This window comes from Typopeltis vanoorti, chromosome 1 (assembly GCF_054136105.1).
Source record: "Typopeltis vanoorti isolate ZY-2024b chromosome 1, IOZ_Tvanoo_1.0, whole genome shotgun sequence".
Taxonomy (NCBI): Eukaryota; Metazoa; Arthropoda; class Arachnida; order Uropygi; family Thelyphonidae; genus Typopeltis; species Typopeltis vanoorti.
Window position 1 is genome coordinate 52,879,920 of NC_143549.1, and position 22,581 is coordinate 52,902,500.

Consider the following 22,581-nt stretch of genomic DNA (forward strand, 5'->3'; position numbering starts at 1 on the left):
TGTAGATGTCAGCTGTTCGGCTTATACCTTATCCACGTTTCGTTTCCCGTTTCTACGTTATATCCACTTTCCGTTTCATCCATCCATTATCAGTCTCTGCCCTTTATACTACACTGGTACAAAGCAATGACTGCCGAGATCTCTCTTCTTTTTCTTTTCTTTTCCCCATAGCCTGATTAGTGTTTGGGATCGCTTTAGATCCAAACATCTGCTCCGGCTAAATGATAGAATCTAGATGAAAAGAAAACCTTCCATCTTCTCCATCCCTATTAAAATCTCCGACCACTGTTCAAGCTATCGAGCATGCCAAAATTACTGTATTATAAGTTTGAAATGCCGATATATTTGAATTTTCAATAACAAAGATTTTTAAATGATATAATAATTCTTTTGCACTGTATCATAAAGTGATAGTGGTATTTCTTTCTTTATTATATTTAATGTAAATAGGATTGCATACTAATTATTTAATGAATAATTATTATAACGTATTTAGTATAATTTATTATTATTATTATTATTTAATAATAATAAGGCATTATAATTTATTTGTTTACGCAACGAAACTAGGTTGGACTGTTGCTGAACTAAAGCATATAAGCCTAGGAGCTCTATTTGGTGCTGCAGTTGTCCTAATTTTTGTTATTATAATCGCACTGATCGTTAGGTAAGCACTTTAAATTGTTCTCATATCTGTGAAATATAGTAAACAGCGCGACAGAGTTTTGTTTAGTAACTTGTTAAATTTCAAGCAGACCGACCATCCCTTCTTTACTTTTTATTAAGTTTAACTCACTTTATTCGCACTAAATGAACTAAATTGAATGAACTAAATGAAGGCACTAAATTTATTCGCTGTTAAATGAACATGAAAAAAAAACGTGTTTAATATTTCTAAAAGAAAATCTTCACATTCTCTTTAGTGATATCATCTGTTTTTTCAAGAAACACTTTTTTTCAAGACAAGACTAATCTTTGCATGAATTTATTCTATACTAAATGTCACAGATAAATCAATATCAGAGAGATTTACTCGCTTTGAAGAATATACATAATTTATTAATCGAAAAAAATTCCTGAAATTTTTGGCATACTGGAACTTTCTCGTTGAATAAATAAATAAACCGACCTGCCAACATTGACAGCTCAGTTGATAAAAGTCACTATTTGTTTAACTCAAAAACTGCGGGAAATAAAGAAAGGGAAATAAAAACGTCGCACAACTGAAGCCTTTAATAAGACTTAGATTCATATCCGTAATTTTTAGCATAATTTTTTTCGCAAAGTGGTTTTTATATATCAGTATTTTTATAATTAATTATCGTAATATTGTTTGAATATTGCTTCATTATCTTTTTAAAAAAGTTTTCACCCACGGAATAACATTACAGTTCTAGTGTGTTTTGGTTGTCAAGTCAATATATTTATGTTTAAAAGAACAGAAGTGGCCTTAGACCTAAATGCAAAAAATTTGAAATTTGATAAAATTTCGGAAGATCTTGCTGATTCCCGATACCTAATCTTCTTAAATTAGAATCCGCACTAAAAGTATCTCAATCGCACCCCGTATTTACTAGTTCCGGAACTGAAAGGCAACATCATGTTGAGTTTTCCAACAAATATCCTTCGACAGAATATTCTCTAGCACAGCGTTTCTCAACCTTTCTAAGGCCAAGGACCAGTAAAATAACTAAGTTACAGAGGCGTAGCTGGGGGGAGGGGATCCGCCCCGGGTGACTTTTTTGGCGTTTAAGAAATCTTGCCTTACTGTCTATAAAACAGCAACTAAGTGATAAAATAGACTTCGACAATGTCATCGACAATTTTGCGAACAGAAAAGCAAGAAAAATAACATTTTAGAATGTTGGAATTAAAGTTTTACTTCAAAAATAATTATAGTGTTTTTAATTTATTTCCCTATACGTCATTTTGACTTTTCGTAATTTTTTTTAAAAACCTAAGTAGGAATTACCAATATTTCTGAAAAATTGTGCCATTTATAACATAATAAATCTAAAAGCATGTTTTCAATACATATGGAAACATAATTAATTAAACTGGAAGTAAACGATTAAAAGTGTATGGTCATTGAACAAAGTTTTAATTTTTATTAAAAAAATAAATAATATGATCTAATTATGTTACTACTTACTTTTAATGAGATGGTTGAGCTTCTTGGCCTTTGCAGAGTTGCTGGATGTGTGGCTCAATATTGGTCAAATTCAGTCGAAGATCAGCACACACACACATACACACACACGAAGACGATTTCCGTATTTTGTTTTTATTTGAAGGAGCGATGAAAATCCTTTCTCACAAAGATTGGTTGTAGATAACTGCATGACGATTTTCAATGCTTCTTCAGATAATTCGAGAAATTCACTTCTCACTGAAGGCGAGATCCAAAATCGAGCCAAACCAAGTTCACGGAATTGCATATTAAGTCTACTGTCACTTGAAAGCTCAATTAATTGTTCTTTTTTCGATAACGAAAGGTTCTTCTCGTGACTGCAAGCCTGAAATGGATCGCGAACCCACTGAAATTTCTCATAAAAGTTACTCGGAAAATATGTTTCAAAATTCCATTTCAGATTTTTAAGGTGGTCACAAACCCTTTCCAGAAACTCAAAATCAACAAAAATATCGTTTTCCACTAAAAAGGATTCCAATGTTGAAAAAGGTGCAAATTGTCTGTCTTTTACATAATTAATTCATAAAACCAGTTTTTTCTCGAATGCCTTTATCTTGTCGTAGGCATCAAGAACAGTTAAAGAATTTCCCTGAATGGAGAGATTTAGTTCATTTAATTTCGAAAAAATGTGTGAAAGATAGGATAGTGTTGATAACCATGCTTCGTCAACAAGGAGTGATGCAAAATCAGAATTACGTTCATTTACAAATAATAAAACTTCATGCCTTAATTGAAATAACCTTGTTAGTACTTTGCCCTTAGAATGCCAGCGAATTTCAGAATGAAGCAAAAGTTGTATGCCCATTTCATCGCAGAATACTGAAAATAACCGGTTATTTAACGGTCGACCTTTAATAAAATTAACTAGATTTACAGTGTTATATAGTACAGATTTAAATTCTGGTGGCATTCTTTTGGAGGCTAACGCTTCCCTATGTAGAAACAGTGTACCCAATTCATATCCGGAGCTACTTCCTTGACCATAGAAACAACTGCACTATGCCTGCCTGCAAGGGCACGAGCTTCATCCGAACAGAAACCCATGCATTTTCCCACTGGATCCCTTTGTGCATTATGTAATTAATGAGAGTGTGAAATATTTCTTCTCCAGTTGTTTGGGATGGCAAAGTTCTACAAAACAGAATATCATCATGAATGTTGTTATCATGCGCATATCTTACGTAGCATATTAACTGGGCATCACTTGTAACATCAGTAGTCTCGTCTATTTGTAACCCATAATAAGGGCTCTTCTTAACTCTTTCGATTAACTGAGATTCTACGTCACCTGCCATATCATTAATTCTGCGACCGACAGTGTCATTTGAAAGAGGAATCAAATCAACATCTTTTAGTAACTTGTTGCCAAACATCGTTTTTACCACATCTTTTATAGATGGAAGTAGTAAATTTTCCCTGATAGAATGAGGTTTCCCTGTTTTCGCTATGCTCAAACTTAAGAGATAGGATGCTTCCAGTGCCTTGCTATTAATGGAACCCATGGGCGAAACTATATTTTTTCGCATGATTTAATGTCCCTAAGCGTCGCTGAAAAAATTCAATTAGCTTATGTTTCACATCACAATGTTTAGTTTCTAAATGTTTCGCAGGTTTCATGCACTCGTTCGACAATACTTCACAAAACGCATTGAGGTTTCTGTTCAGTTTCATCTCCACACCAAGTAAACCCGAATTCCAAATATTAACTGTTATATTTCCTACTGTATTTTTCCTTTAAACTGCTTGCTTCTTCTTCTTTAATAGTATCACATTTACTCGCCGTTACAACACTTGTATCAAAATTAGGGTTGGCATCACCTGTTTCATTTGACTTTCTTTTCAAAGTCCTACTTCTAAGCCATTTTTCCGTTATTAAAAAACGTTTCCGAAAAATAAGGGTGAAAGAAATGACTGTTGTGGCAGGTACGAATGATTTGAAAGGAGATAAAATGGAAATGATATAAGACCTGAATGAATTGTTTGAGGTAGCAAAAGAAAAGAGTGAGAGATTTAGAATGATTAGTCTTTTGCCACGGTATGACAGTGAAATGTTTAAAAGGAGGGCAATAATTGCGAATGACTTTATGCGTGGGTTATGTATGACGAGTGGTGTGGAATTTGTGGACGTGTGGAGTGAGTTTGATGGGCGAAAGGATCTATATAAGATGGATGGCTTGCATTTGAGTGGTTACGGTGTAAGAAGACGTGAGAAAGTGTTGCTGAATATAGTGGATGAGCAAATTCAGGGAAACTAGATTTGTTAATGGGGGGGGTTAGATATACAGTTCTTAGGGAGGCAGTTAAATGCAAGAATGAATATAATATGCTAGAGCAAATAAGGACAACAAACCAGAGTGGGATAGTTAATATAAGGCATCAAGGTAGGGTTGGGGCTAATGAGGGTCTTAAATTCATATACACTAATACTAGGAGTATTAGGAACAAGAAGGAAGAGTTTTTGGCCATTGTTGGCACTTCCAGACCACAGGTTATTGGTATTAGTGAAACATGGCTGACTGTAGATGATATAGCTAGTGGGACTGAATGTGATGGGTATAGTGTGTTCAGGAATAACAGAGAGAATAAAATGGGGGGAGGAGTATTGTTGATGATAGCTGATGAGCTACAGCCAAGGAGAATAGAAGTTAAATTGCAGGATAGAGAAAAGAGCACATTTGAGGCCATTTGGTGTGAGATTGTGACTAGCAGAACTAAATATAAAATTGGGTGCTGCTATAGACCAGGTGATGGAAAAGATGGTGGTGACAGTATGCACAAGAAAATAGAAGAAATGAGTGGAAGGAGGGTGATTATTATGGGAGATTTCAACTATGGTCGCATTGATTGGAGTGATGAGAGGACACACGGGAGGAAGGAATTGGATTTTATGCGGTTATTAAGGGATAAGTATCTGCGACAGCATGTAATGGAAAATACTAGGGGTCAGAGAGTGCTTGACCTAGTAATTACATCTGAGGATTTGGCTGTAACAAATATGACCACATTGCCACCAATCGGTGAGAGTGATCATAGGGTCTTGACTTGGGAGGTGGCTAAAGGTGTAGAATTTTCAATTAAGACAGGGTACATGTGGAATTATCGGCCTGGAAAGTATGACAAGCTTAGGAGTTTGATTGGCTCAGTGCCATGGCATGTACAACTGCAGGGACTAGAAGTTGATAGTGCATGGGAGGTAGTTAAGAAGTGCTTGCATGAAGCAATGGCTGACTGTATACCTAGAGTCCGAATAATAAATCAAGTAGGGGTTAAATGGATGAATAACACCATTAAGCTTGAGCGGCACAAAAAGAAACAACTATTGAGGGAATTTAAGGAGAAAGGTGACCGGCAGGCACATGAACGAGATAAAGCGCAGGCCAGAAGGGTAACGAGTGTGGTAAGAAAAGCAAAAAAGAATTACGAAAGAATATTGGCCATGTTGGCTAAAGAGAATCCTAAACAGTAAAAGGAAAAATGTAAATGGCAGAATGATTTTAAAGAATGCCGATGGTAGGGAGGTAACTGAATCAGTTGATATAGTTGAGTTACTGAGTGAGCACTTTGCAAGAATATATCATCCAGGTGGTGACATTGCAGAAACGAATAAACCAGTAGATTATACGGGAATTGTGGTGAATGAAGTGGAGGTGAGTAGTCTATTGCATAACCTCAATGTCAATACATCTGTGGGATTGGATGGTATACCAGCTCGTGTAGTACGAGAAGCAGCTAAAGAATTGTCAGTACCCTTGACCATTTTGTTTAATTTGAGTCTCAGGTCTGGGTTAGTCCCGAGCGGGTGGAAGGAGGGGAAACTAGTTCCACTGCATAAAGGTGGTTCCAAGACTGCTGTTGTAAATTACCGACCGATTAGCATATCAGGAATCATTGCCAAGGTCTTAGAGAAATTAGTCAAGAAAAGAATACAGGATTGGATAGATGAAAATGGGATATTGTGTGGGGGACAACATGGTTTTGTGAAGGGTAGATCATGCCTCAGTAACTTGCTCACGTTTTATAACACAGTGACGGCTGAACTGGATAGGAGTAGTGGGTTTACAGTGATACTACTGGACCTTGCCAAGGTCTTTGATAGGATACCACATGGAACACTAATCAGTAAACTGGAGCAGATGGGGATGGATATAGGTTTGGTGAGATGGATAGGAGGGTGGTTGAAGGAGAGATACCAGAGAGTGGTTTATTCAGGAGTGGAGTCAAAAAGACGTCTTGTGACTAGTGGAGTGCCGCAGGGCTCTGTTCTTGGACCACTGCTTTTCAATTTGTTCATCAATGATATTGGAAAGGATTTGAGAGGAAGTGTTCACTTGTTCGCTGATGATGCAAAGTTGGGTAGAGCAATTGTGAGTGCACAGGATGTCAAAATTTTACAGGATGATTTGGATAGTTTGGAGGACTGGGCTAGGAAAAATGGATGTCAGTTTAATGTGGCAAAGTGTAAGGTTATGCACTTTGGGATGAAAAGAATAGCAGCAGTATATCGCATTGGTGGAACCGTACTCCAGGAGATTGATGAGGCCAGGGATTTGGGAGTGCTGGTGGATAGGGAGTTGAAGTTTAGGGGACACATTGCAAAAGGGACTAAAACAGCTCACCAAATCACTTGGCTTCTGAAAAATACATTAACATGCAGAGACAAACAAGTTGTTGTTCCTCTGTATCGAGCCTCGATAAGACCCCATCTGGACTTCTGTGCCCAGTTATGAGCACCAGGGTTTCTTCGTGATGGGGAGGAAGTGGAGAGGGTCCAGAGACGAGTGACCAAGATGATAGCAGGTCTGTGGAATGAACCTTATGAGAATAGGTTGAAGATTTGTGGGTTGCAGAAATTGGACGATAGGCGAAGGGGTGATATGATTGAGACATTCAAATTACTGAAGGGTTTTTATAAGATTGATCCAGAAGATATTTTTGAAAATATGACTGGTGGTGGGAGGACTACGGGCCATGCATGGAAGCTGGGCAAGAGCGTGGTTGACAAGGGCGTTAGAGCTAGGTTTTTTACTTGGAGAGTGGTGAATGAGTGGAATAAGCTTCCAGAGTCTGTTGTGGGTGCTACGACCATGAATGAGTTCAAGGCAAGGTATGATAGATACTGTGTGAATGTTGAATAGTTGTTCCAGACATGATGTTAGGGTCTCCCTCGATGAGTCTGTCGACTCCTTGGAGTTTCCCGGAACAATAATAATAATAATAATGTAATACTGGGGTTAACTCAGGACACACTTTGTAAAAGTATCACTTAGCGCTTCTCAAGATATACTGAGCCTTGGTTGAAGGAAGGAAACCTTCAATAATAAAAATCAATAAACAACAGCCATTGGTTGAAATGTGGATAACACATGTTCACTTCGAATCTGACAAACAGCAAGGGAAGGCGGAAGCAATAAAACTATATTATGTTCACTTCACCCTTCTTTTATTATTGTCATCTGCCACTAAAAATTTAGTGGCATTATTACGAATAATAAAAAGGATGAAGTGAACAACAATATAGTTTTATTGCTTCTGCATTTGTACATTCTAACGATATTTTTTTTTTTAAGTCTCCATTTGATTTCAATAATTTGTACTTATTCAATTTTAATTTGTTTAGATAATTAAAACATGCATATATTTATTTAATTAATTTAAGTCAGGCTGCTGACTACCTGTCCCATCGTCGCGGACCACAGGTTGAGAAACACTGTTCCAGTACGTTGAATAATATGACAACGGAGTTGAATCTCTCTCTCTCTCTCTCTCTCTCTCTCTAAATAAACACACATATATATATAGAAAATTTTTTACCTTGGGTATACCATAAGTTAAAGATACCAAGCAATTTATAAACTTGGTTTTAATCCTTATTCCCAAATAAGAAAACAAGCAAGTAAGTCAAGATTGCACCTGAAATATTTTAACGTCTGAGGCAACTCTTGGTAAAGATGGAGTAAGCTCTGATCACTTTCCTTAGTATCTCCCATAATGCAAAACACATCTCCTTGCGGACATGTATGATGCTATGCATTAAGGGAAAGGCCTCTACACAAAACGGTTTCGACCTTTATTGAGGTCTCATCAGTGGAAGCCAGATTATGAGATGCCAAGGTTTAAGTAATGCAGAGCTTATAAATTTTACCTATACAAGTTGCCACAAGATGCTATGACTTTATTAAATAAAAATCTCAGGATGAGAGAAAGATGTAGAAAATTTTTTACCTTGGGTATACTATACGTTAAAGATACCAAGATTTTAAAAACTTGGTTTTAATCCTTTTTCTCAATTAAGCAAACAAGCAGGTAAGTCAAGTTTGGAGGTAACTCAAGTACATGTCCTCAAGGAGATGTGCTTTGCATTATGGGAGATACTAAGGTAAGTGATCAGGGCTTACTCCACGTTTACCACGAGTTGCCTTAGACCTGAAAATAGAGCAAATGAAAATGGTTCAATTTAATAGTATCACACGACTAGTTTCGGCTTTTTACAGCCTTCATCAGGTGTTTCATAAAAGAAAAGAAAAAACATTAAACATTGAAGATAAAAAAAATGCGAACAGCTCAGGAAAGTCACAATGTGGCCAACGAAGCTGTTCCTTCGTTGGCCACATTGTTGGGTGAGTGCGTGCGTATAGCATCTCGAGAGCGCCAGTATGTGATCACAGCAGAATGACAGTCTGGGAAGTTGTAGCTTAAATTATTATTTAAATGTACAGGGTTGAGGATGATTTCTCTATTCTACAATTTTTCTCTCCAATTTGCCATCGCAACAGAAAATGTTGTTAGATCTATCCCAAAGGATTGTATGACTATGGTTTTCATCATCAGAATCGGCCGAAAAAAAGGTTTGTCAGGATAAAGCACTGGCACGTGTTCTCTTTTAAGCGATGTCCCTCCTGTGCTCCTTCATACGCAATTCAATACATTTATCCGTCTGGCCAAAGTAAGGAATGTCGCAGTCACACCATATCTTGTACACACAGGGGTATTTTAGATTGTGATGGCTAGGCTTTGGACGGTTCACTAGAGACGAATCGTAGGAAGCGGAGTGAATAAAGTTCTAATGTTATACCTTTTGAGAACCTTGGCTAATTTTTGAGAGGCTGAGCTTATGTACGGTATAGATATATTGCCTTTAACATTATTAATTTCTTCAGTATGACGACTAGGAGGATTAAAAAGTAGTAATTTTTAGAGAAAACCATTCAGTCTGAAAGTAGATTTAAGAAAATTGATTTCTTTATGAAGTTCATCTGAGTCGTCAAGAAGAGAGCGAGCTCTATGTCCCAAAGTAGAAATAATTCCACGTTTAGGAGGAGGGAAATGATGGGACTGAATATGGAGATATCTATTGGTGTGTATAGGTTTTCTGTACATCGAAATTTTAAGTTTTTCAGAAGAACGGGTGAGTTTCACGTCCAGGAAAGACAGGGAACCATTAGTTTCAAACTCAACCGTGAATGGGATATTCGGGTTTTCACTATTGAGATGTTCAAGGAAATCAGGGAGAGAATCATGTCCATGGCTCCAAATGAGGAAAATGTCGTCCACATATCGTTTCCAAATTCTAGGCTAAGGAATAGGAAGAGATAGCTTTAACTTCAAAATCTTCCAGATAAATATTGGTAATTACAAGAGATAAAGGATTACCCATTGCTAGACTATGATTTTGCTTGTAGATGGTGTCCTGAAATCTAAAGTATCCAGACTTGATGCAGTGAGTAAGTAAGGCTAATATTTGTTCGGATAACTTATCTTTGAGTAGGGTTTCATCATCCTTGTTTACAAATGTAGGAACATTTGTAAACAAGGATACTATGTCAAAGCTAGCCATGATTTCATTTTCTTGAACAGTAATATCCTTCATGTATGATACAAAATCCGCAGAGTTGTTAATAAATGACAAAGACTTGCAGAAAAACATCTAAGGTATTTTGCGAGATATTTTGAAAGGTTGTATGTTGGTAAATAAATGCCCTCAACAATGGGACGAAGTGGGGTATTTTCCTTGTGGATCTTGGGAACTCCATATATGCGTGGCATAAGCGGATGGAGAGATCGAAGAGAAAAGCAAATGTTTCTAGACAGTTCAGAAGTTGTTTTTAATAAATTTTTGGTACAATTTTGAAGTTCACGAGTGGGATCTCGCTCAAGAATTAAGTAAGTGTCACTCTGTAGTAATTCAAGCATCTTAGTTTTATAATCTTCAAAGTTGAGGACAACTGTGGTATTTCCTTTATCTGCGGGAAGGATAAGTATATTTCTGTTATTTTTTAAATTCTTAAGAGCCTGTCGTTCCGACGAAGAGATGTTATCTGCTGGTGGTTTAGCATTGTTAATGAAAAAGATGGATTCAATACGGAGAAGTTTTGCATCTTGTGAAGGGAGGAAGGAAGCAGCATTTTATATCTTGGTGAGGAGTGATTCTCTTGGGATAGATTTTGGAGAAGGAATAAAATTTAAACCCTTGCTGAGGATTCTTTTTTCTGAATCTGAAAGGATGTGAGATGATTTATTAATTAAAACTTTGTCATGGTTGATGTGGGGTTTTGAGAAGTTCAGGTCATTTTGTACTCTTGTTAGTGCTTCAAATAAGTTTTAATTTGTTGTTATATTGGATATTGGATTTGGGCTGCTTGAGCCTCACTACGCATACTAAAGAGATGCTAACTTTCATTGTCTAGAGATTCTTCAAGTATTTGAGATAATGTACTTTTTTTGGCAAACAAAAAAGCGAGAGTACGTTTTGTGTCGAATAGTCTTTCAGCAAGAAGGTCTAACTTTGCTTTGTGATAGATTCTTTTTGTACGTTTCGAAGTAATATTCTCTTTAAAAGATGTAAACTTTTAATGTCCGCTCTCTAGTGAGCCGTTCAAAGCCTAGCCATCGCAACCTAAAATATCCAGATATATACAATATATGGTGTGACTGCGACATTTCTTACTTTGGCCAGACGAATAAGTCTATTGATATTGGTATGGAAGAGCATAGGAGGAGCATCGCTTAGAAGAGAACACTTGCCAGTGCTTTATCCAGCCATATCCTTTTTTCTTCCGATTCTCATGATGAACATCATAGTCATGCAATCCTTTGGGATAGATCTAACAACATTTTCCGTTGCCATGACGAATTGGAGAGAAAAATTGTAGAATCTAGAGAAATCATCCTCAACCCTGTACATTTAAATAATAATTTAAGCTATAACTTTCCAGACTGTCATTCTGCTGTGATCTCATACTGGCACACGAGATGCTATACGCACGCACTCACCCAACAATGTGGCCAACGAAGGAACAGCTTTGAATACGTTAACTACAACGTTTTCACGTTAAACATGTATAGTGACTTTTCTGTGCTGTTCACAGTTTTTTTATCTTCAATTTTATAAACTTGGTTTTAATCCTTTTTCCCAAGTAAGCAAACAGAGAAGTAAGTAAAGTTTGCGCCTGAACTAGATTCAGGTCTGAGGCAACTGGTGGTAAAGATTGAGTAAACTCTGATCACTTTCCCTTAGTATCTCCCTAATGCAAAGCACATCCAATTGAGGAGATGTATGATTCTATGCATTAAAAGAAAGGGCCACTTAAAGGAAACACATTGAAAGAAAGGGCTCAGACCGGTTTCGACCTTTATTGATGTTCAAGTACAGGTCAAACTCTAAAAACTCAGCAATGTTCCCTTCCTCTCAGTAACAGGCTCACCCTGCCACTGAGAAGACCTCTCAGAACCGGTTGGCGCTACACCGAAGAAGGCTCATCCCACCACCGAGCAGAGCCGCTCATTTGCTCATATCTCATCCACGGGGTAACAGCACCTCAGTTAAAACTTCATGGGCTACAGCATTGCCATTCATCACCCAAGCTTCCAATCGGTGTCGACCTTTATTGAGGTCTCGTCAGTGGGAGCCAGACCCCGAGATTCCAAGGTTTAAGTAATGCAGAGATTATAAATTTTATTTATACAAGGTGCTTTGAATTAATTAAAAATCTTATTAAATAAAAATCTCAGGATGAGAGAAAAATGTAGAAAGTTTTGTACCTTGGGTATACTATACGATAAAGATACCACGCAATTTTATAAACTTGGTTTTAATCCTTTTTCCCAAGTGAGCAAATAGACAAGTAAGTCAAATTTGCGCCTGAACTAGGTTCAGGTCTGAGGCAACTCGTGGTAAAGGTGGAGTAAGCTCTGATCACTTTCCCTGAGTATCTCACCTAACGCAAAGCACATAAAGCACATCCCCTTACGGAGATGTATGATGTTATGCATTAAAGAAAAGGGCCACTAGTCAGACCGGTTTCGACCTTCATTTAGGTCTCGTCAGTGGGAGCCAGACCCAGAGATGCCAAGGTTGAAGTAATGCAGAGCTTATACATTTTATCTAATCAAGTTGCCATAATCTCAATAAAGGTCGAAACCGGTCTGACTATTGACCAGACCGGTAGTGGCCCTTTCTTTAATGCATAGCATCATGCATCTCCGCAAGGAGAAGTGCATTGCATTAGGGGAGATAGTAAGGGAAAGTGATCAGAGTTTACTCCACCTTTACCACGAGTTGCCTCAGACCTGAATCTAGTTCAGGCGCTAATTTGATTTAGTTGTCTGTTTGCTTACTTGGGAAAAAGGATTAAAACCAAGTTCATAAAATTGCTTGGTATCTTAACGTATAGTATACCCAAGGTAAAAATGTTTCTACATAAACTACACACACACACACACACACACACACACACACACACACACACACACACACACACACACACACACACACACACATATATATAATATATATATATATGTGTGTGTGTGTGTGTGTGTGTGTGTGTTATATATATATATATATGTATGAAAAAATTAGTTTAAATGACTATAATACCCAGAACAAAAAGAATAAAGTTTAATGCTGAGATACTACTAGTTTCTTTGAACAAAATTCAACTCCTTCAGGTATCAAAGACAACGAATTATGTAAAATAAGAGAGACATAATAAAATTACACCAACAGAACTAATATAAAAGACCGAAGTAAAGTTTAAAACAGGAATGCGTTCTGGAATTCCAATTAAAGCTGACTACATGCAAGAGTTGTCACGAGATCGCCAGTATTGGACAGTGGCAATGTGTGCGTCAGAAAGATTGTAGCTAAGGCTGTTGTTTATATATATTATAACTTCTATTCACTCGGCTTGCAGACATTTTAAAAAATAATTATATTGACTAGGAACACCAAGAAAGGTAAGATAAAAACTTTAATAAAACACGACTAGTTTCGTCGGAACGCCGTCTTATTCAGGTGTGTAAATAATTACAAAAAACTGGAAAAATTATCAAGCTAAAAAAACATGGACTTCTCGAGAGCACCAGAACTGAATCGTTGCGCTCTGAGAGTCAGGTAAGCTGTAGCTTAAATTATTGTTCATGTGTGATGGGTCCGGAACTATTTCTTTTGATTATAACATACGTCTCTCTAGTTCGTCACCACATTTATGGATAGTGGTCGTAAGATTCCAGTCTATCTGGTATTGGTGCGTCTTCTAGATTGGAGTTAGCGGAGAAAAGAACATGACTGGAGAGGGCGCTTGCACCGGTTCTCTTGTAAGAGATGTCACGTTGATGCCCCTCAAGACGTAGTGAGACAGACTTATCGGTTTGTCCACAATAAGGTTTACCGCAGTTGCAGATGATTTTGTAAACTCCTGGAAACTGAAGTTGGTTGTGTTTTTGTTTAGGTTGACTCAGGAAAGAACGAAGTTTTGGTAGGGTGGTGAGGTAAGTTTTATTGTTAAATGTTTTCATAATATTCGCCAGTTTTGATGATAGAGAGCTTACAAACGGCAATTGAATGTGTGTGTAATAGGAGTGGAGTTATCTTCTTGCTGAGGTTGAAGACGTGGATATAAACGTTTAGTTATGCTTCGAGATGAATAGCCGTTATTCAAGAATGTGCTTTTCAGGTGGCATGTAAGTATCTGTCTGTGTGAGTAGTTTTACGAAAAATCGAAAATTTGAGACAGTCAGGCAACCTACTGATCTTTAAATCCAAAACGGCGAGTACGCCGTTCGTCTCGAGTTCTGATGTGAATTGATGTCCTGGTGCCGATTATTCAAATGATCTAGGAAGATTTGTTACTCCTCTAGACCACATTTCCAGATGAGGAAGTTGTCATCGATGTATCGTAGCCACAGTTTGGGTTTTAGTGTTGCGCTTGAAGTAGCTCGTTTTTCAAAATCCTCTAGAAATATATTGGCTAACCCCGGAGACAACGGGCTGCCCATAGCTACGAAACTGGATTGTTTATATATTTTTCCTTCAAATGAGAAATAGGAGTTTATGCAATGCATTAATAGGGCAAAAATGTTTTTTTGGAAACTTTGTTTTTCAGTAGATTGAGGACTTCTTATGTGGTCCCATTTGTAAAGAGAGAGACAATATCAAAACTAACCATTCTGTCAAAATCCTTGAGCTTTAAATTTTTTATCTTAGATGTGAAATCTTCAGAGTTTTTGATATATGAGGAGGAATTACCAATGAGATATTTTAAGGAAGAGGCAAGGTATGTGGATAGGTTGTAGTTGGGTGAGTCAATGCCTTCAGCAATCGGTCTTAAAGCAGTCTGCCTTGTGAATCTTACGGAGGCCATAGAAACGAGGAAGTAGGGGATGAAAAAAGCAGATAGATAGCCTGGTGTGTCTCGGAAGTTCTGCGGTAGATTTGAGAAGGTTGTTGGTTCGGTTATGAAGTTCTCTCGTAGGGTCACTTTGTAAGAGACACCAAGTATAAGATATTAATAAATCGTTGATCTTGGTACGGTAATCAGATCTGTCTGTGACTACAGTTGCATTACCTTTATCGGCTGGTAGAACAATGATTTCGTTGTTATTACGAAGATGGTGGATAGATTTCTTTCAGCACAGGATAAATTATCTGCAGGTTGTTTATTGTAAAACTAGCTTCCATTCTGAGTAGGTTTGCTGTTTGTTTTGGTAGATGTGAGGCAGCGTTTTCTACTTTTGTTAAGAAGAATTCCTTAGGAATGGAGACGGGGGATGGGACGAAGTTGAGTCCTTTAGACAGTACGCCAATTTCTGCTGAAGAAAGGGTATGTGAGGATTTATTTACGACAAAATGTTTTTGGTTTTGTAAACCAATAGGATATTGATGAGTTGTTCCTGTTTGAGGCGATTAAATTTCCAAATGAGAGTTAATTTATTGATGTCTTGGGATCTAGAAGCACGGTGAGAGCTGATGTTTTTAACCTCATTCCATGAACTGTTATCTAAAGAAGAACTCAGGGTATTTTCTAATTCATCATTTTTAGAGATAGCTGAACCCAGAATATACTTAGTGTCTGCGATCCTTTCATTTAACAGATCCAGGTTTGCTTTACGGTAAATATTATGTGCACGTTTTGTGCGAATAGATTCCTTAAAATCTAAGAACTTTGGGATGATACAGTTGAACTTGCATCTTTCCACAAAGACTAACCTATTTATGAAAAGTCTAATATTTTCCAGAATATTTTGATATTCCTTAATGCGTTGTAGAGTAACCTCGTCAGAAGGTGGATAGATATTATTGCTTCTATTCACTCGGCTTGTAGACATTTCATTTCTTCGTGTTATGTGCACTTTGGCCCATTGCGCGAGAACCCCCTTTTCAGGAGAAGATCTTCAAATAGAACTTGACCACCTCAAAAGCACATTCTTGAACAACGGCTATTCATCTCGAAGCATAACTAAACGTTTATATCCACGTCTTCAACCTCAGCAATCCAATCCTATTATACACACATTCAATTGCCGTTTGTAAGCTCTCTATAACCAAAACTGGCGAATATTATGAAGATATTTAACATTAAAACGTACTTCACCACCCTACCAAAACTTCGTTCTTCCTTAGTCAACCCAAACAAAAACACAACCAACTTCAGTTTCCAGGAGTTTACAAAATCATCTGCAGCTGCGGTAAACCTTATTATGGACAAACCGATAAGTCTGTCTCACTACGTCTTGAGGAACACCAGCGTGACATCTCTTACAAGAGAACCGGTGCAAACGCCCTCTCCAGTCATGTTCTTTTCTCCGCTAACTCCAATCTAGAAGAGCACCAACACCAGATAGACTGGAATCTTACGACCACTATCCATAAATGCGGTGACGAACTAGAGAGACGTATGTTATAATCAAAAGAAATAGTTCCGGACCCATCACACATGAACAATAATTTAAGCTACAGCTTACCTGACTCTCAGAGCGCAGCGATTCAGTTCTGGCGCTCTCGAGTCAGTGGCCACTCACGCTAGACCTGCCACGCGGACACCAGTTCAAATTTGACTGTTGCTATTCCCAATTTGTTTTATATGAGAAGTCCATGCTTTTTTAGCTTGATATTTTTTCCAGTTTTTTGTAATTATTTACACACCTGAATAAGACGGCATTCCGACGAAACTAGTCGTGTTTTATTAAAGTTTTTATCATACCTTTCTTGGTGTTCCTAGTCAATATAATTATTAAAAAAAAATTTAAAAAAAGTATATATTTATGAAGAAAACAGTTATTTTGAAAATAGGATCTGAAAAAGATTATTCATCATCTTCCAAACCCTTTGTTCGTCTAAGTGGTTTTTCATGTCCTAGCAAGACTTAATTACCATTGCGAAAGCATGATTAATTCTATCACAGTCTGCCATGTCTGTCAATTGCGCATATTCTCTGGTTCGGTTTTTCAGTCTTGTAGGATGAAACTTTCTTTGTGTAAGGCTGCCTAATTCATCTTAATTTTGAAAAGCCCTTATAAAGATTTTTGGCTTCCTACACCGGATTCGAACCTAGCAATGTTCAACCGAACAACAGTTCGTTACCTACTGAGCTAAATAGATTCAAGTAATTATTTCTAGATTAAGTTTTCAAATAGCATAACAATCCCTTAATTTTTTGTCAATTCTGTTACTTAAAGTTGCGCAATAGTTTTTGCTGATTTCAAAAAGTAATACAATAAGATTCTGGAAAGAATTGTAGAGCAGTGGAAATCCTTTTCTCCAAACATTGATTTTTATGGAATTTATATCAAATACAAACACTTCTAATAGTATAATAGTGAATAATTAAATCACATTTTTCCTTTAGCAAGTGCACATCTAAAAATAAAGGATATGAAGACTTAATAGACGATGTGGAATGTGCACACGAAGAAAAATCAGTAAAAAGAAGGCGACATAAATCAGAGGTAAGGAATGATGAATTTTATCACTCGTTAATAGAATTATTTGACTAATATGTACAGAGTGTTCCAGAATTAGGTCGCAGTTTTACTCATTTTCGAGCTCTAGAAAGATGAAATTAATTAAATGTTATTAGAGATGATGCATTATAGCAGTTTATTCTACACGTGAGTATGTGATTGGTTAAGATGACAATAACAGCTGCAGCAAAAATATTTTGAATACTTCTAGGATTCGGCGTTTGTGGAGGCAGATATAGTCAGCTCAGAGGAATGTCAGATTTGGCAGGAAACTGGCAGCTGTTCTGAGCTAGTGTTCCAGCGTTACGTGCACCTAGAGCGAAAATTCTCCTCTCAAGCAGAAAAATTTTCATTTTACCGTCTATCCCCAGCAGTTTGTTTATTTCGGAGATACGAGGGTGAAAAACTGCGACCTAATTCTGGAACATCTTTCGTCCTTCAACAGATCGTGTTGCAGAAATCTTTCCGATAACCTAATTTAAAGGCTTCAGGACAACAGAATATACTATCATAAATAGGGTAGATACATTGTATATCATGGGCGGCGCATTTCATCACTTTTACTAGTTAACGAAATGAGGGTTTTTACTTCGTTCTCGGAATCAGAGGTATTTGTTATGTTGTTTCCTTTCTTTTTTTATGTGAGCACTATCTGATTGAGAATTTCGAGCTACTATTCCATAAATAGCTTTACAATAAAACTTTATGGCTATGTTTGCGTGTACAAGAATATTTTGTGTATGCGTTTAATTTAATTTAGCCCTGGGTGTGTGTGTGTGTGTGCGTGTATTCACACACACACACACACACACACACACACACACACACACACACACACACACACACACACACACACACACACACACACACACACACACACACACACACACACACACACACACACACACACACGCGCGCGCGCGCGCGCGCGCGCGCGCTAGTAACACAAGTTAATACCTATTAGCAATAATGGAGACAGTTTGTCCTTTGTAGAAGGCAGAAGTTTTTTCTATACGTTCAGAAACGGCTTTAATATAAGGGATGGAAGTTCTGTGAACGTCTGCTTCTCTTGGAGGATGTCGAGGAAATTGTAAAGGGCTTTAACGCGAGAATTACACATTGATAGTTCTCTCGACTCTCTAAGGGAAGACGAAGTTTAACTCCGATCTCTTATTATCGAAAGAAATTTTTGATCATGGGGATTTGGCTAATAAGAATTTAAATCCCATCAGCCCAATCCGCGTTGTCGCAACCCGTTTGCCGAGTTCCGTGTTCCTTTAACTTATCTTATTTTAATCAAACGGGAAAATCACGTATTTCAGAACATCAGAGTCATATTCATCTTACCAAATTTCATAAATCTGGTCTATTTCAGCATGGAATTGACAATATTAACCACATGCCTGAAATCTTAATAGCTCTCTTTTTAGTCCAAAAAGCTTTGGAAATTGTAATCATTAATTTGTGTGTGTGTGTGTGTGTGTGTGTGTGTGTGTGTGTGTGTGTGTGTGTGTGTGTGTGTGTGTGTGTGTGTGTGTGTGTGTGTGTGTGCGCGCTTGCTTGCATGTGCACTGGTTTTGTTCGAGTGCAGTCAAATAAAAAACTGAGAAGGAAGTTACTGTTGTCAATTCCTAGAACATTAATTGCTAACAACTGCATGTGTTAAATATATATATGAGTTAAATTATTTTATGCAAATATTTTACTTTAATTAAAGCCAGTTGTTTAAGTTTATCTATAAGCCAGTAATTTTACTGATCAAATAAACAAAACACAGCAAAAAAACTTTCTGAACTTGTTTTTTGTCTTATGTACATACACTTTTTAAGCTCTTTACATGCAATTCTGTAATTAGGGCATCCGCTTAATTGGGTCAGATTATGCTGATCCCGATGTGGCGCTATTAACTGGAATGTACCGTATCAGCAAATACATTGACATACCAATGAGTGACAATCGTTTCGTAATACTGCAATAAACATAACAATATAACATAATAATAAATCATAAATATAATAATATACACACAAAAAAGTTTAATATTTTATTTATGTTGCCATGCAACAGGAATGGTGGTTTCATGGAGAAACCACTGTTTTATTTATTTAAAGTTTGTAACCTTATTGGATAGTTTAATTGTCTTAGTCATTTGGGTCTCTTTGATTAATGAAATTTAATGAAACCTGGAATCTTGACTATAATTCTATAATTTCTCGAAACGCTTCACTGTAAAACCAATGTGATGTTTAAACTAACGTTTAAACTGGATTATTATTGCTTACCTAAATTACACAAAGAAGTATGCTCTAAAATATATAACCAACTGTTCAAAAATAGAAGTTCGAAATTATTGAATTGAATGATTATCTAATTTATTTAATAGGATTTAAGACCTGTTGGATCAATGCATTTCTTTTGTCTAGGACAAGCTACTCCACTAAAATCTTAGTGCTGAAATTTAAACATCCTTCCGAACAGAAAATGAATTTCTCAATACTATCTTTATATTCTCTGTAGATCATATACACAAGGATAACGATAGCAAGGGGGAAAATATCAACAGAGCAATAACAAATAAAATTAAAGCAGCTGAATCCAACTGGATTCTGAAGGAATGTGAAAAGACTGAATAGCGTCTGAAAAGAAACAACTTCCAAAGTGCTTTATTAATAATAAGCAGATTTACAAAACCCTTGATGATATTGACAGTAACAGGTCAATTTAGGATGAAAATGACATGATTTTGACTTGGGATGGATGAAATCTTTGTAAGGATAACGATAGAATGGAAAAAGACCTAAATAGAACAATAAGAAATAGAACAGTAAGAAAAAGAACAATAAGGAATAAGAAATAGGACAAAAATCATCATGCCAGTGTTGGCATGATTACACAACTAATCCCTTCTCAGAAGCCAATAGCCTTAATAATCAAAACCTAAAGACAATACAAATAATATATAGAACCATGAATCATGCCCTAATGAATAGGAATCAAAATAGAAACGCACTATTCATTAGGCCATGATTCATGGTACCATACATCTTGACAATTTCGAACAGAGCATCTATTATAGGTTCTTGAAAATGGAAAGAGTATGCTTCAAAGCTGCATACTTTCTCACATGCATTTTAACTTATATTTGGAATATATAATAAACTTAGTCTTGGTAAACAGTGGTACTGGAATTATATTCGGTGGGAAAAAATGAATCATCTTGGATTCACCAATATTATTGTATTAATAGCAGAGAATGAACATCAGTTACAAGAATTAATAGGCAGAGTTTCTAAGGCACTTAACGATTATGGATTAAAGATTAGTATTCTGATCAAAAGCGATATTTTCGAGCAAAAGCCTATGAAAAATTAATTTCATGACGAAAAATTGGAAGAAGCAGAAAAATGCACTTATTTAAAAAGCATATCCTCTGTTGTCCTTCAAAAGGCCACACCCATTTCGGAAGGTCAATAAAATACAACCAACAAGACTACGTAAACGATATCCTTGTTAACTCTGCCTTACTATATGGAATATGAGAGTTGGACATAAATGCTAAATGAAGATGCGAAAAGGGCTATTGGCCTTCTAGATGAAGTACTACAGAAATCTTTTGAAGTACCATACACAGCATACGTAACAAATGATAAGATTATTATTATTATGATTATTATACAAGCACTCCATGGAATCCGTAGATTCATCGCCGGAGGTCAACTTAAACATTCATCAACAAGTATCAATATTTGCATAATATACAACATGTGTAGCTCAGTGGATGTGGCGTTTGCACACCACCGCGCTAGGCCGCACGAAGGAAGTCTTGGTTTCGAGTCTAGTCGGCGACTAGAGGAAATTTTTCTAAGCCTTTTTTCGACCGGTTCCCGAGTTAGTCGATCTCTGGCACGGGCAAGCAGGTTTTTCCTCCCGGAAACTCGGGTTTTTCGTCCTGTAAACTCAAGAAAATCGACCGTAGAACCCACATTATTTCAGACATTAAATATATTGTGTTAGGGTTAGAGACCACGAGATGGCGGCACATTTGAGCCGTCTCTCTTCACTGCGTACCGCTTAATTAGTGATAGCCTTGGGCCATCTGTCTCTGATTGGGTACCAGTGGAGATTGAACTGCCCACTCAGTCTCCAAAAGTTAGATAGGGCTAAATGGCCTCGCCTACTCCCGTAAATACGGGAATAAAAAGGCGTTAGCTGATTTTTTATTTTATTTTATTTATTTATTTTTTTTTTTTGCCTTGAAATCATTCATCTGCAAAACACATAGAACTGACACTTGTAATCTTGCACCCATTCACCACTTTCCAAGAAAACAAATCTACTCCTCACTTCTTTACTAACCACAACCTTACTCAATTTCCATGGATGACCTTTAGTTTTCCTCATATTATTCATGAACTGAAATATTTCATCCAGATCAATCCTATAACATCTCCCCAAACAAATTATGTCTCTATCATATCCTCTCTTATCCACCGATCGATCAGCTTTTGTAATCTATTTCCTTCATATGGAGCATCATATACACAATCCTGCAACTGAAACTGTTCCACCCATTCATATATCCAAGAACCCGGATGACTAGATTTGTGCGCAGTATTCCAGGTGCGCAGTATTCCAGATAATGCCTTATCAAAGCCTTATAAAGTGGAATAATAATATTATTATTTCTGCATGTCAGGGATAATCCGTAATCATATGAGCTATTTTAGCACTTTTGCAATGTTCTCTGAATTTCACCTCCCTATCCGCCAACACTCCCAAATCTCTGGCTTGGCTTCATCACGTTCCTGGAGTACAATCCTATCAATATGGTGCATAGCTTGTAATCATTTCAGCCCAAGTACAGAGCCCTCTGGCACTTCACTAGTCACAGGCTTTTTACAGGACTGTACACCTGCATAGACTACACTCTGGTATCCCTCCATCAACCAATGTCTTATTCACATCACCGTACACCGTCCAACTCAACTGTCACCCTATTTCAGAAAGTAAGTTAGTGAAGCATGACTTACTCCTTATAAAGCCATGCGATATAATATCCGATTCATATCCTCTTCTTCTTCTTCTTATTTGGTGCATCAATCCGGAGTTTGGTAAATATAGCAGTACTCACAACATCCTGTCTTGTGACC

The 22,581-nt window shown here is 37.0% G+C and overlaps 1 protein-coding gene across 1 annotated transcript in view; it reads left to right on the forward strand.

Moving 5' to 3' along the window:
- The window catches only part of LOC150109975 (uncharacterized), a 76,523-nt gene that overhangs the window by 51,774 nt on the left and 2,168 nt on the right, over positions 1-22,581 (forward strand). Inside the window, exons 10-11 of the mRNA XM_090416170.1 lie at positions 571-667; positions 17,317-17,416. Of these exons, the coding sequence (XP_090272296.1) occupies positions 571-667; positions 17,317-17,416 (197 nt within the window). The remainder of the gene's footprint in view (positions 1-570; positions 668-17,316; positions 17,417-22,581) is intronic.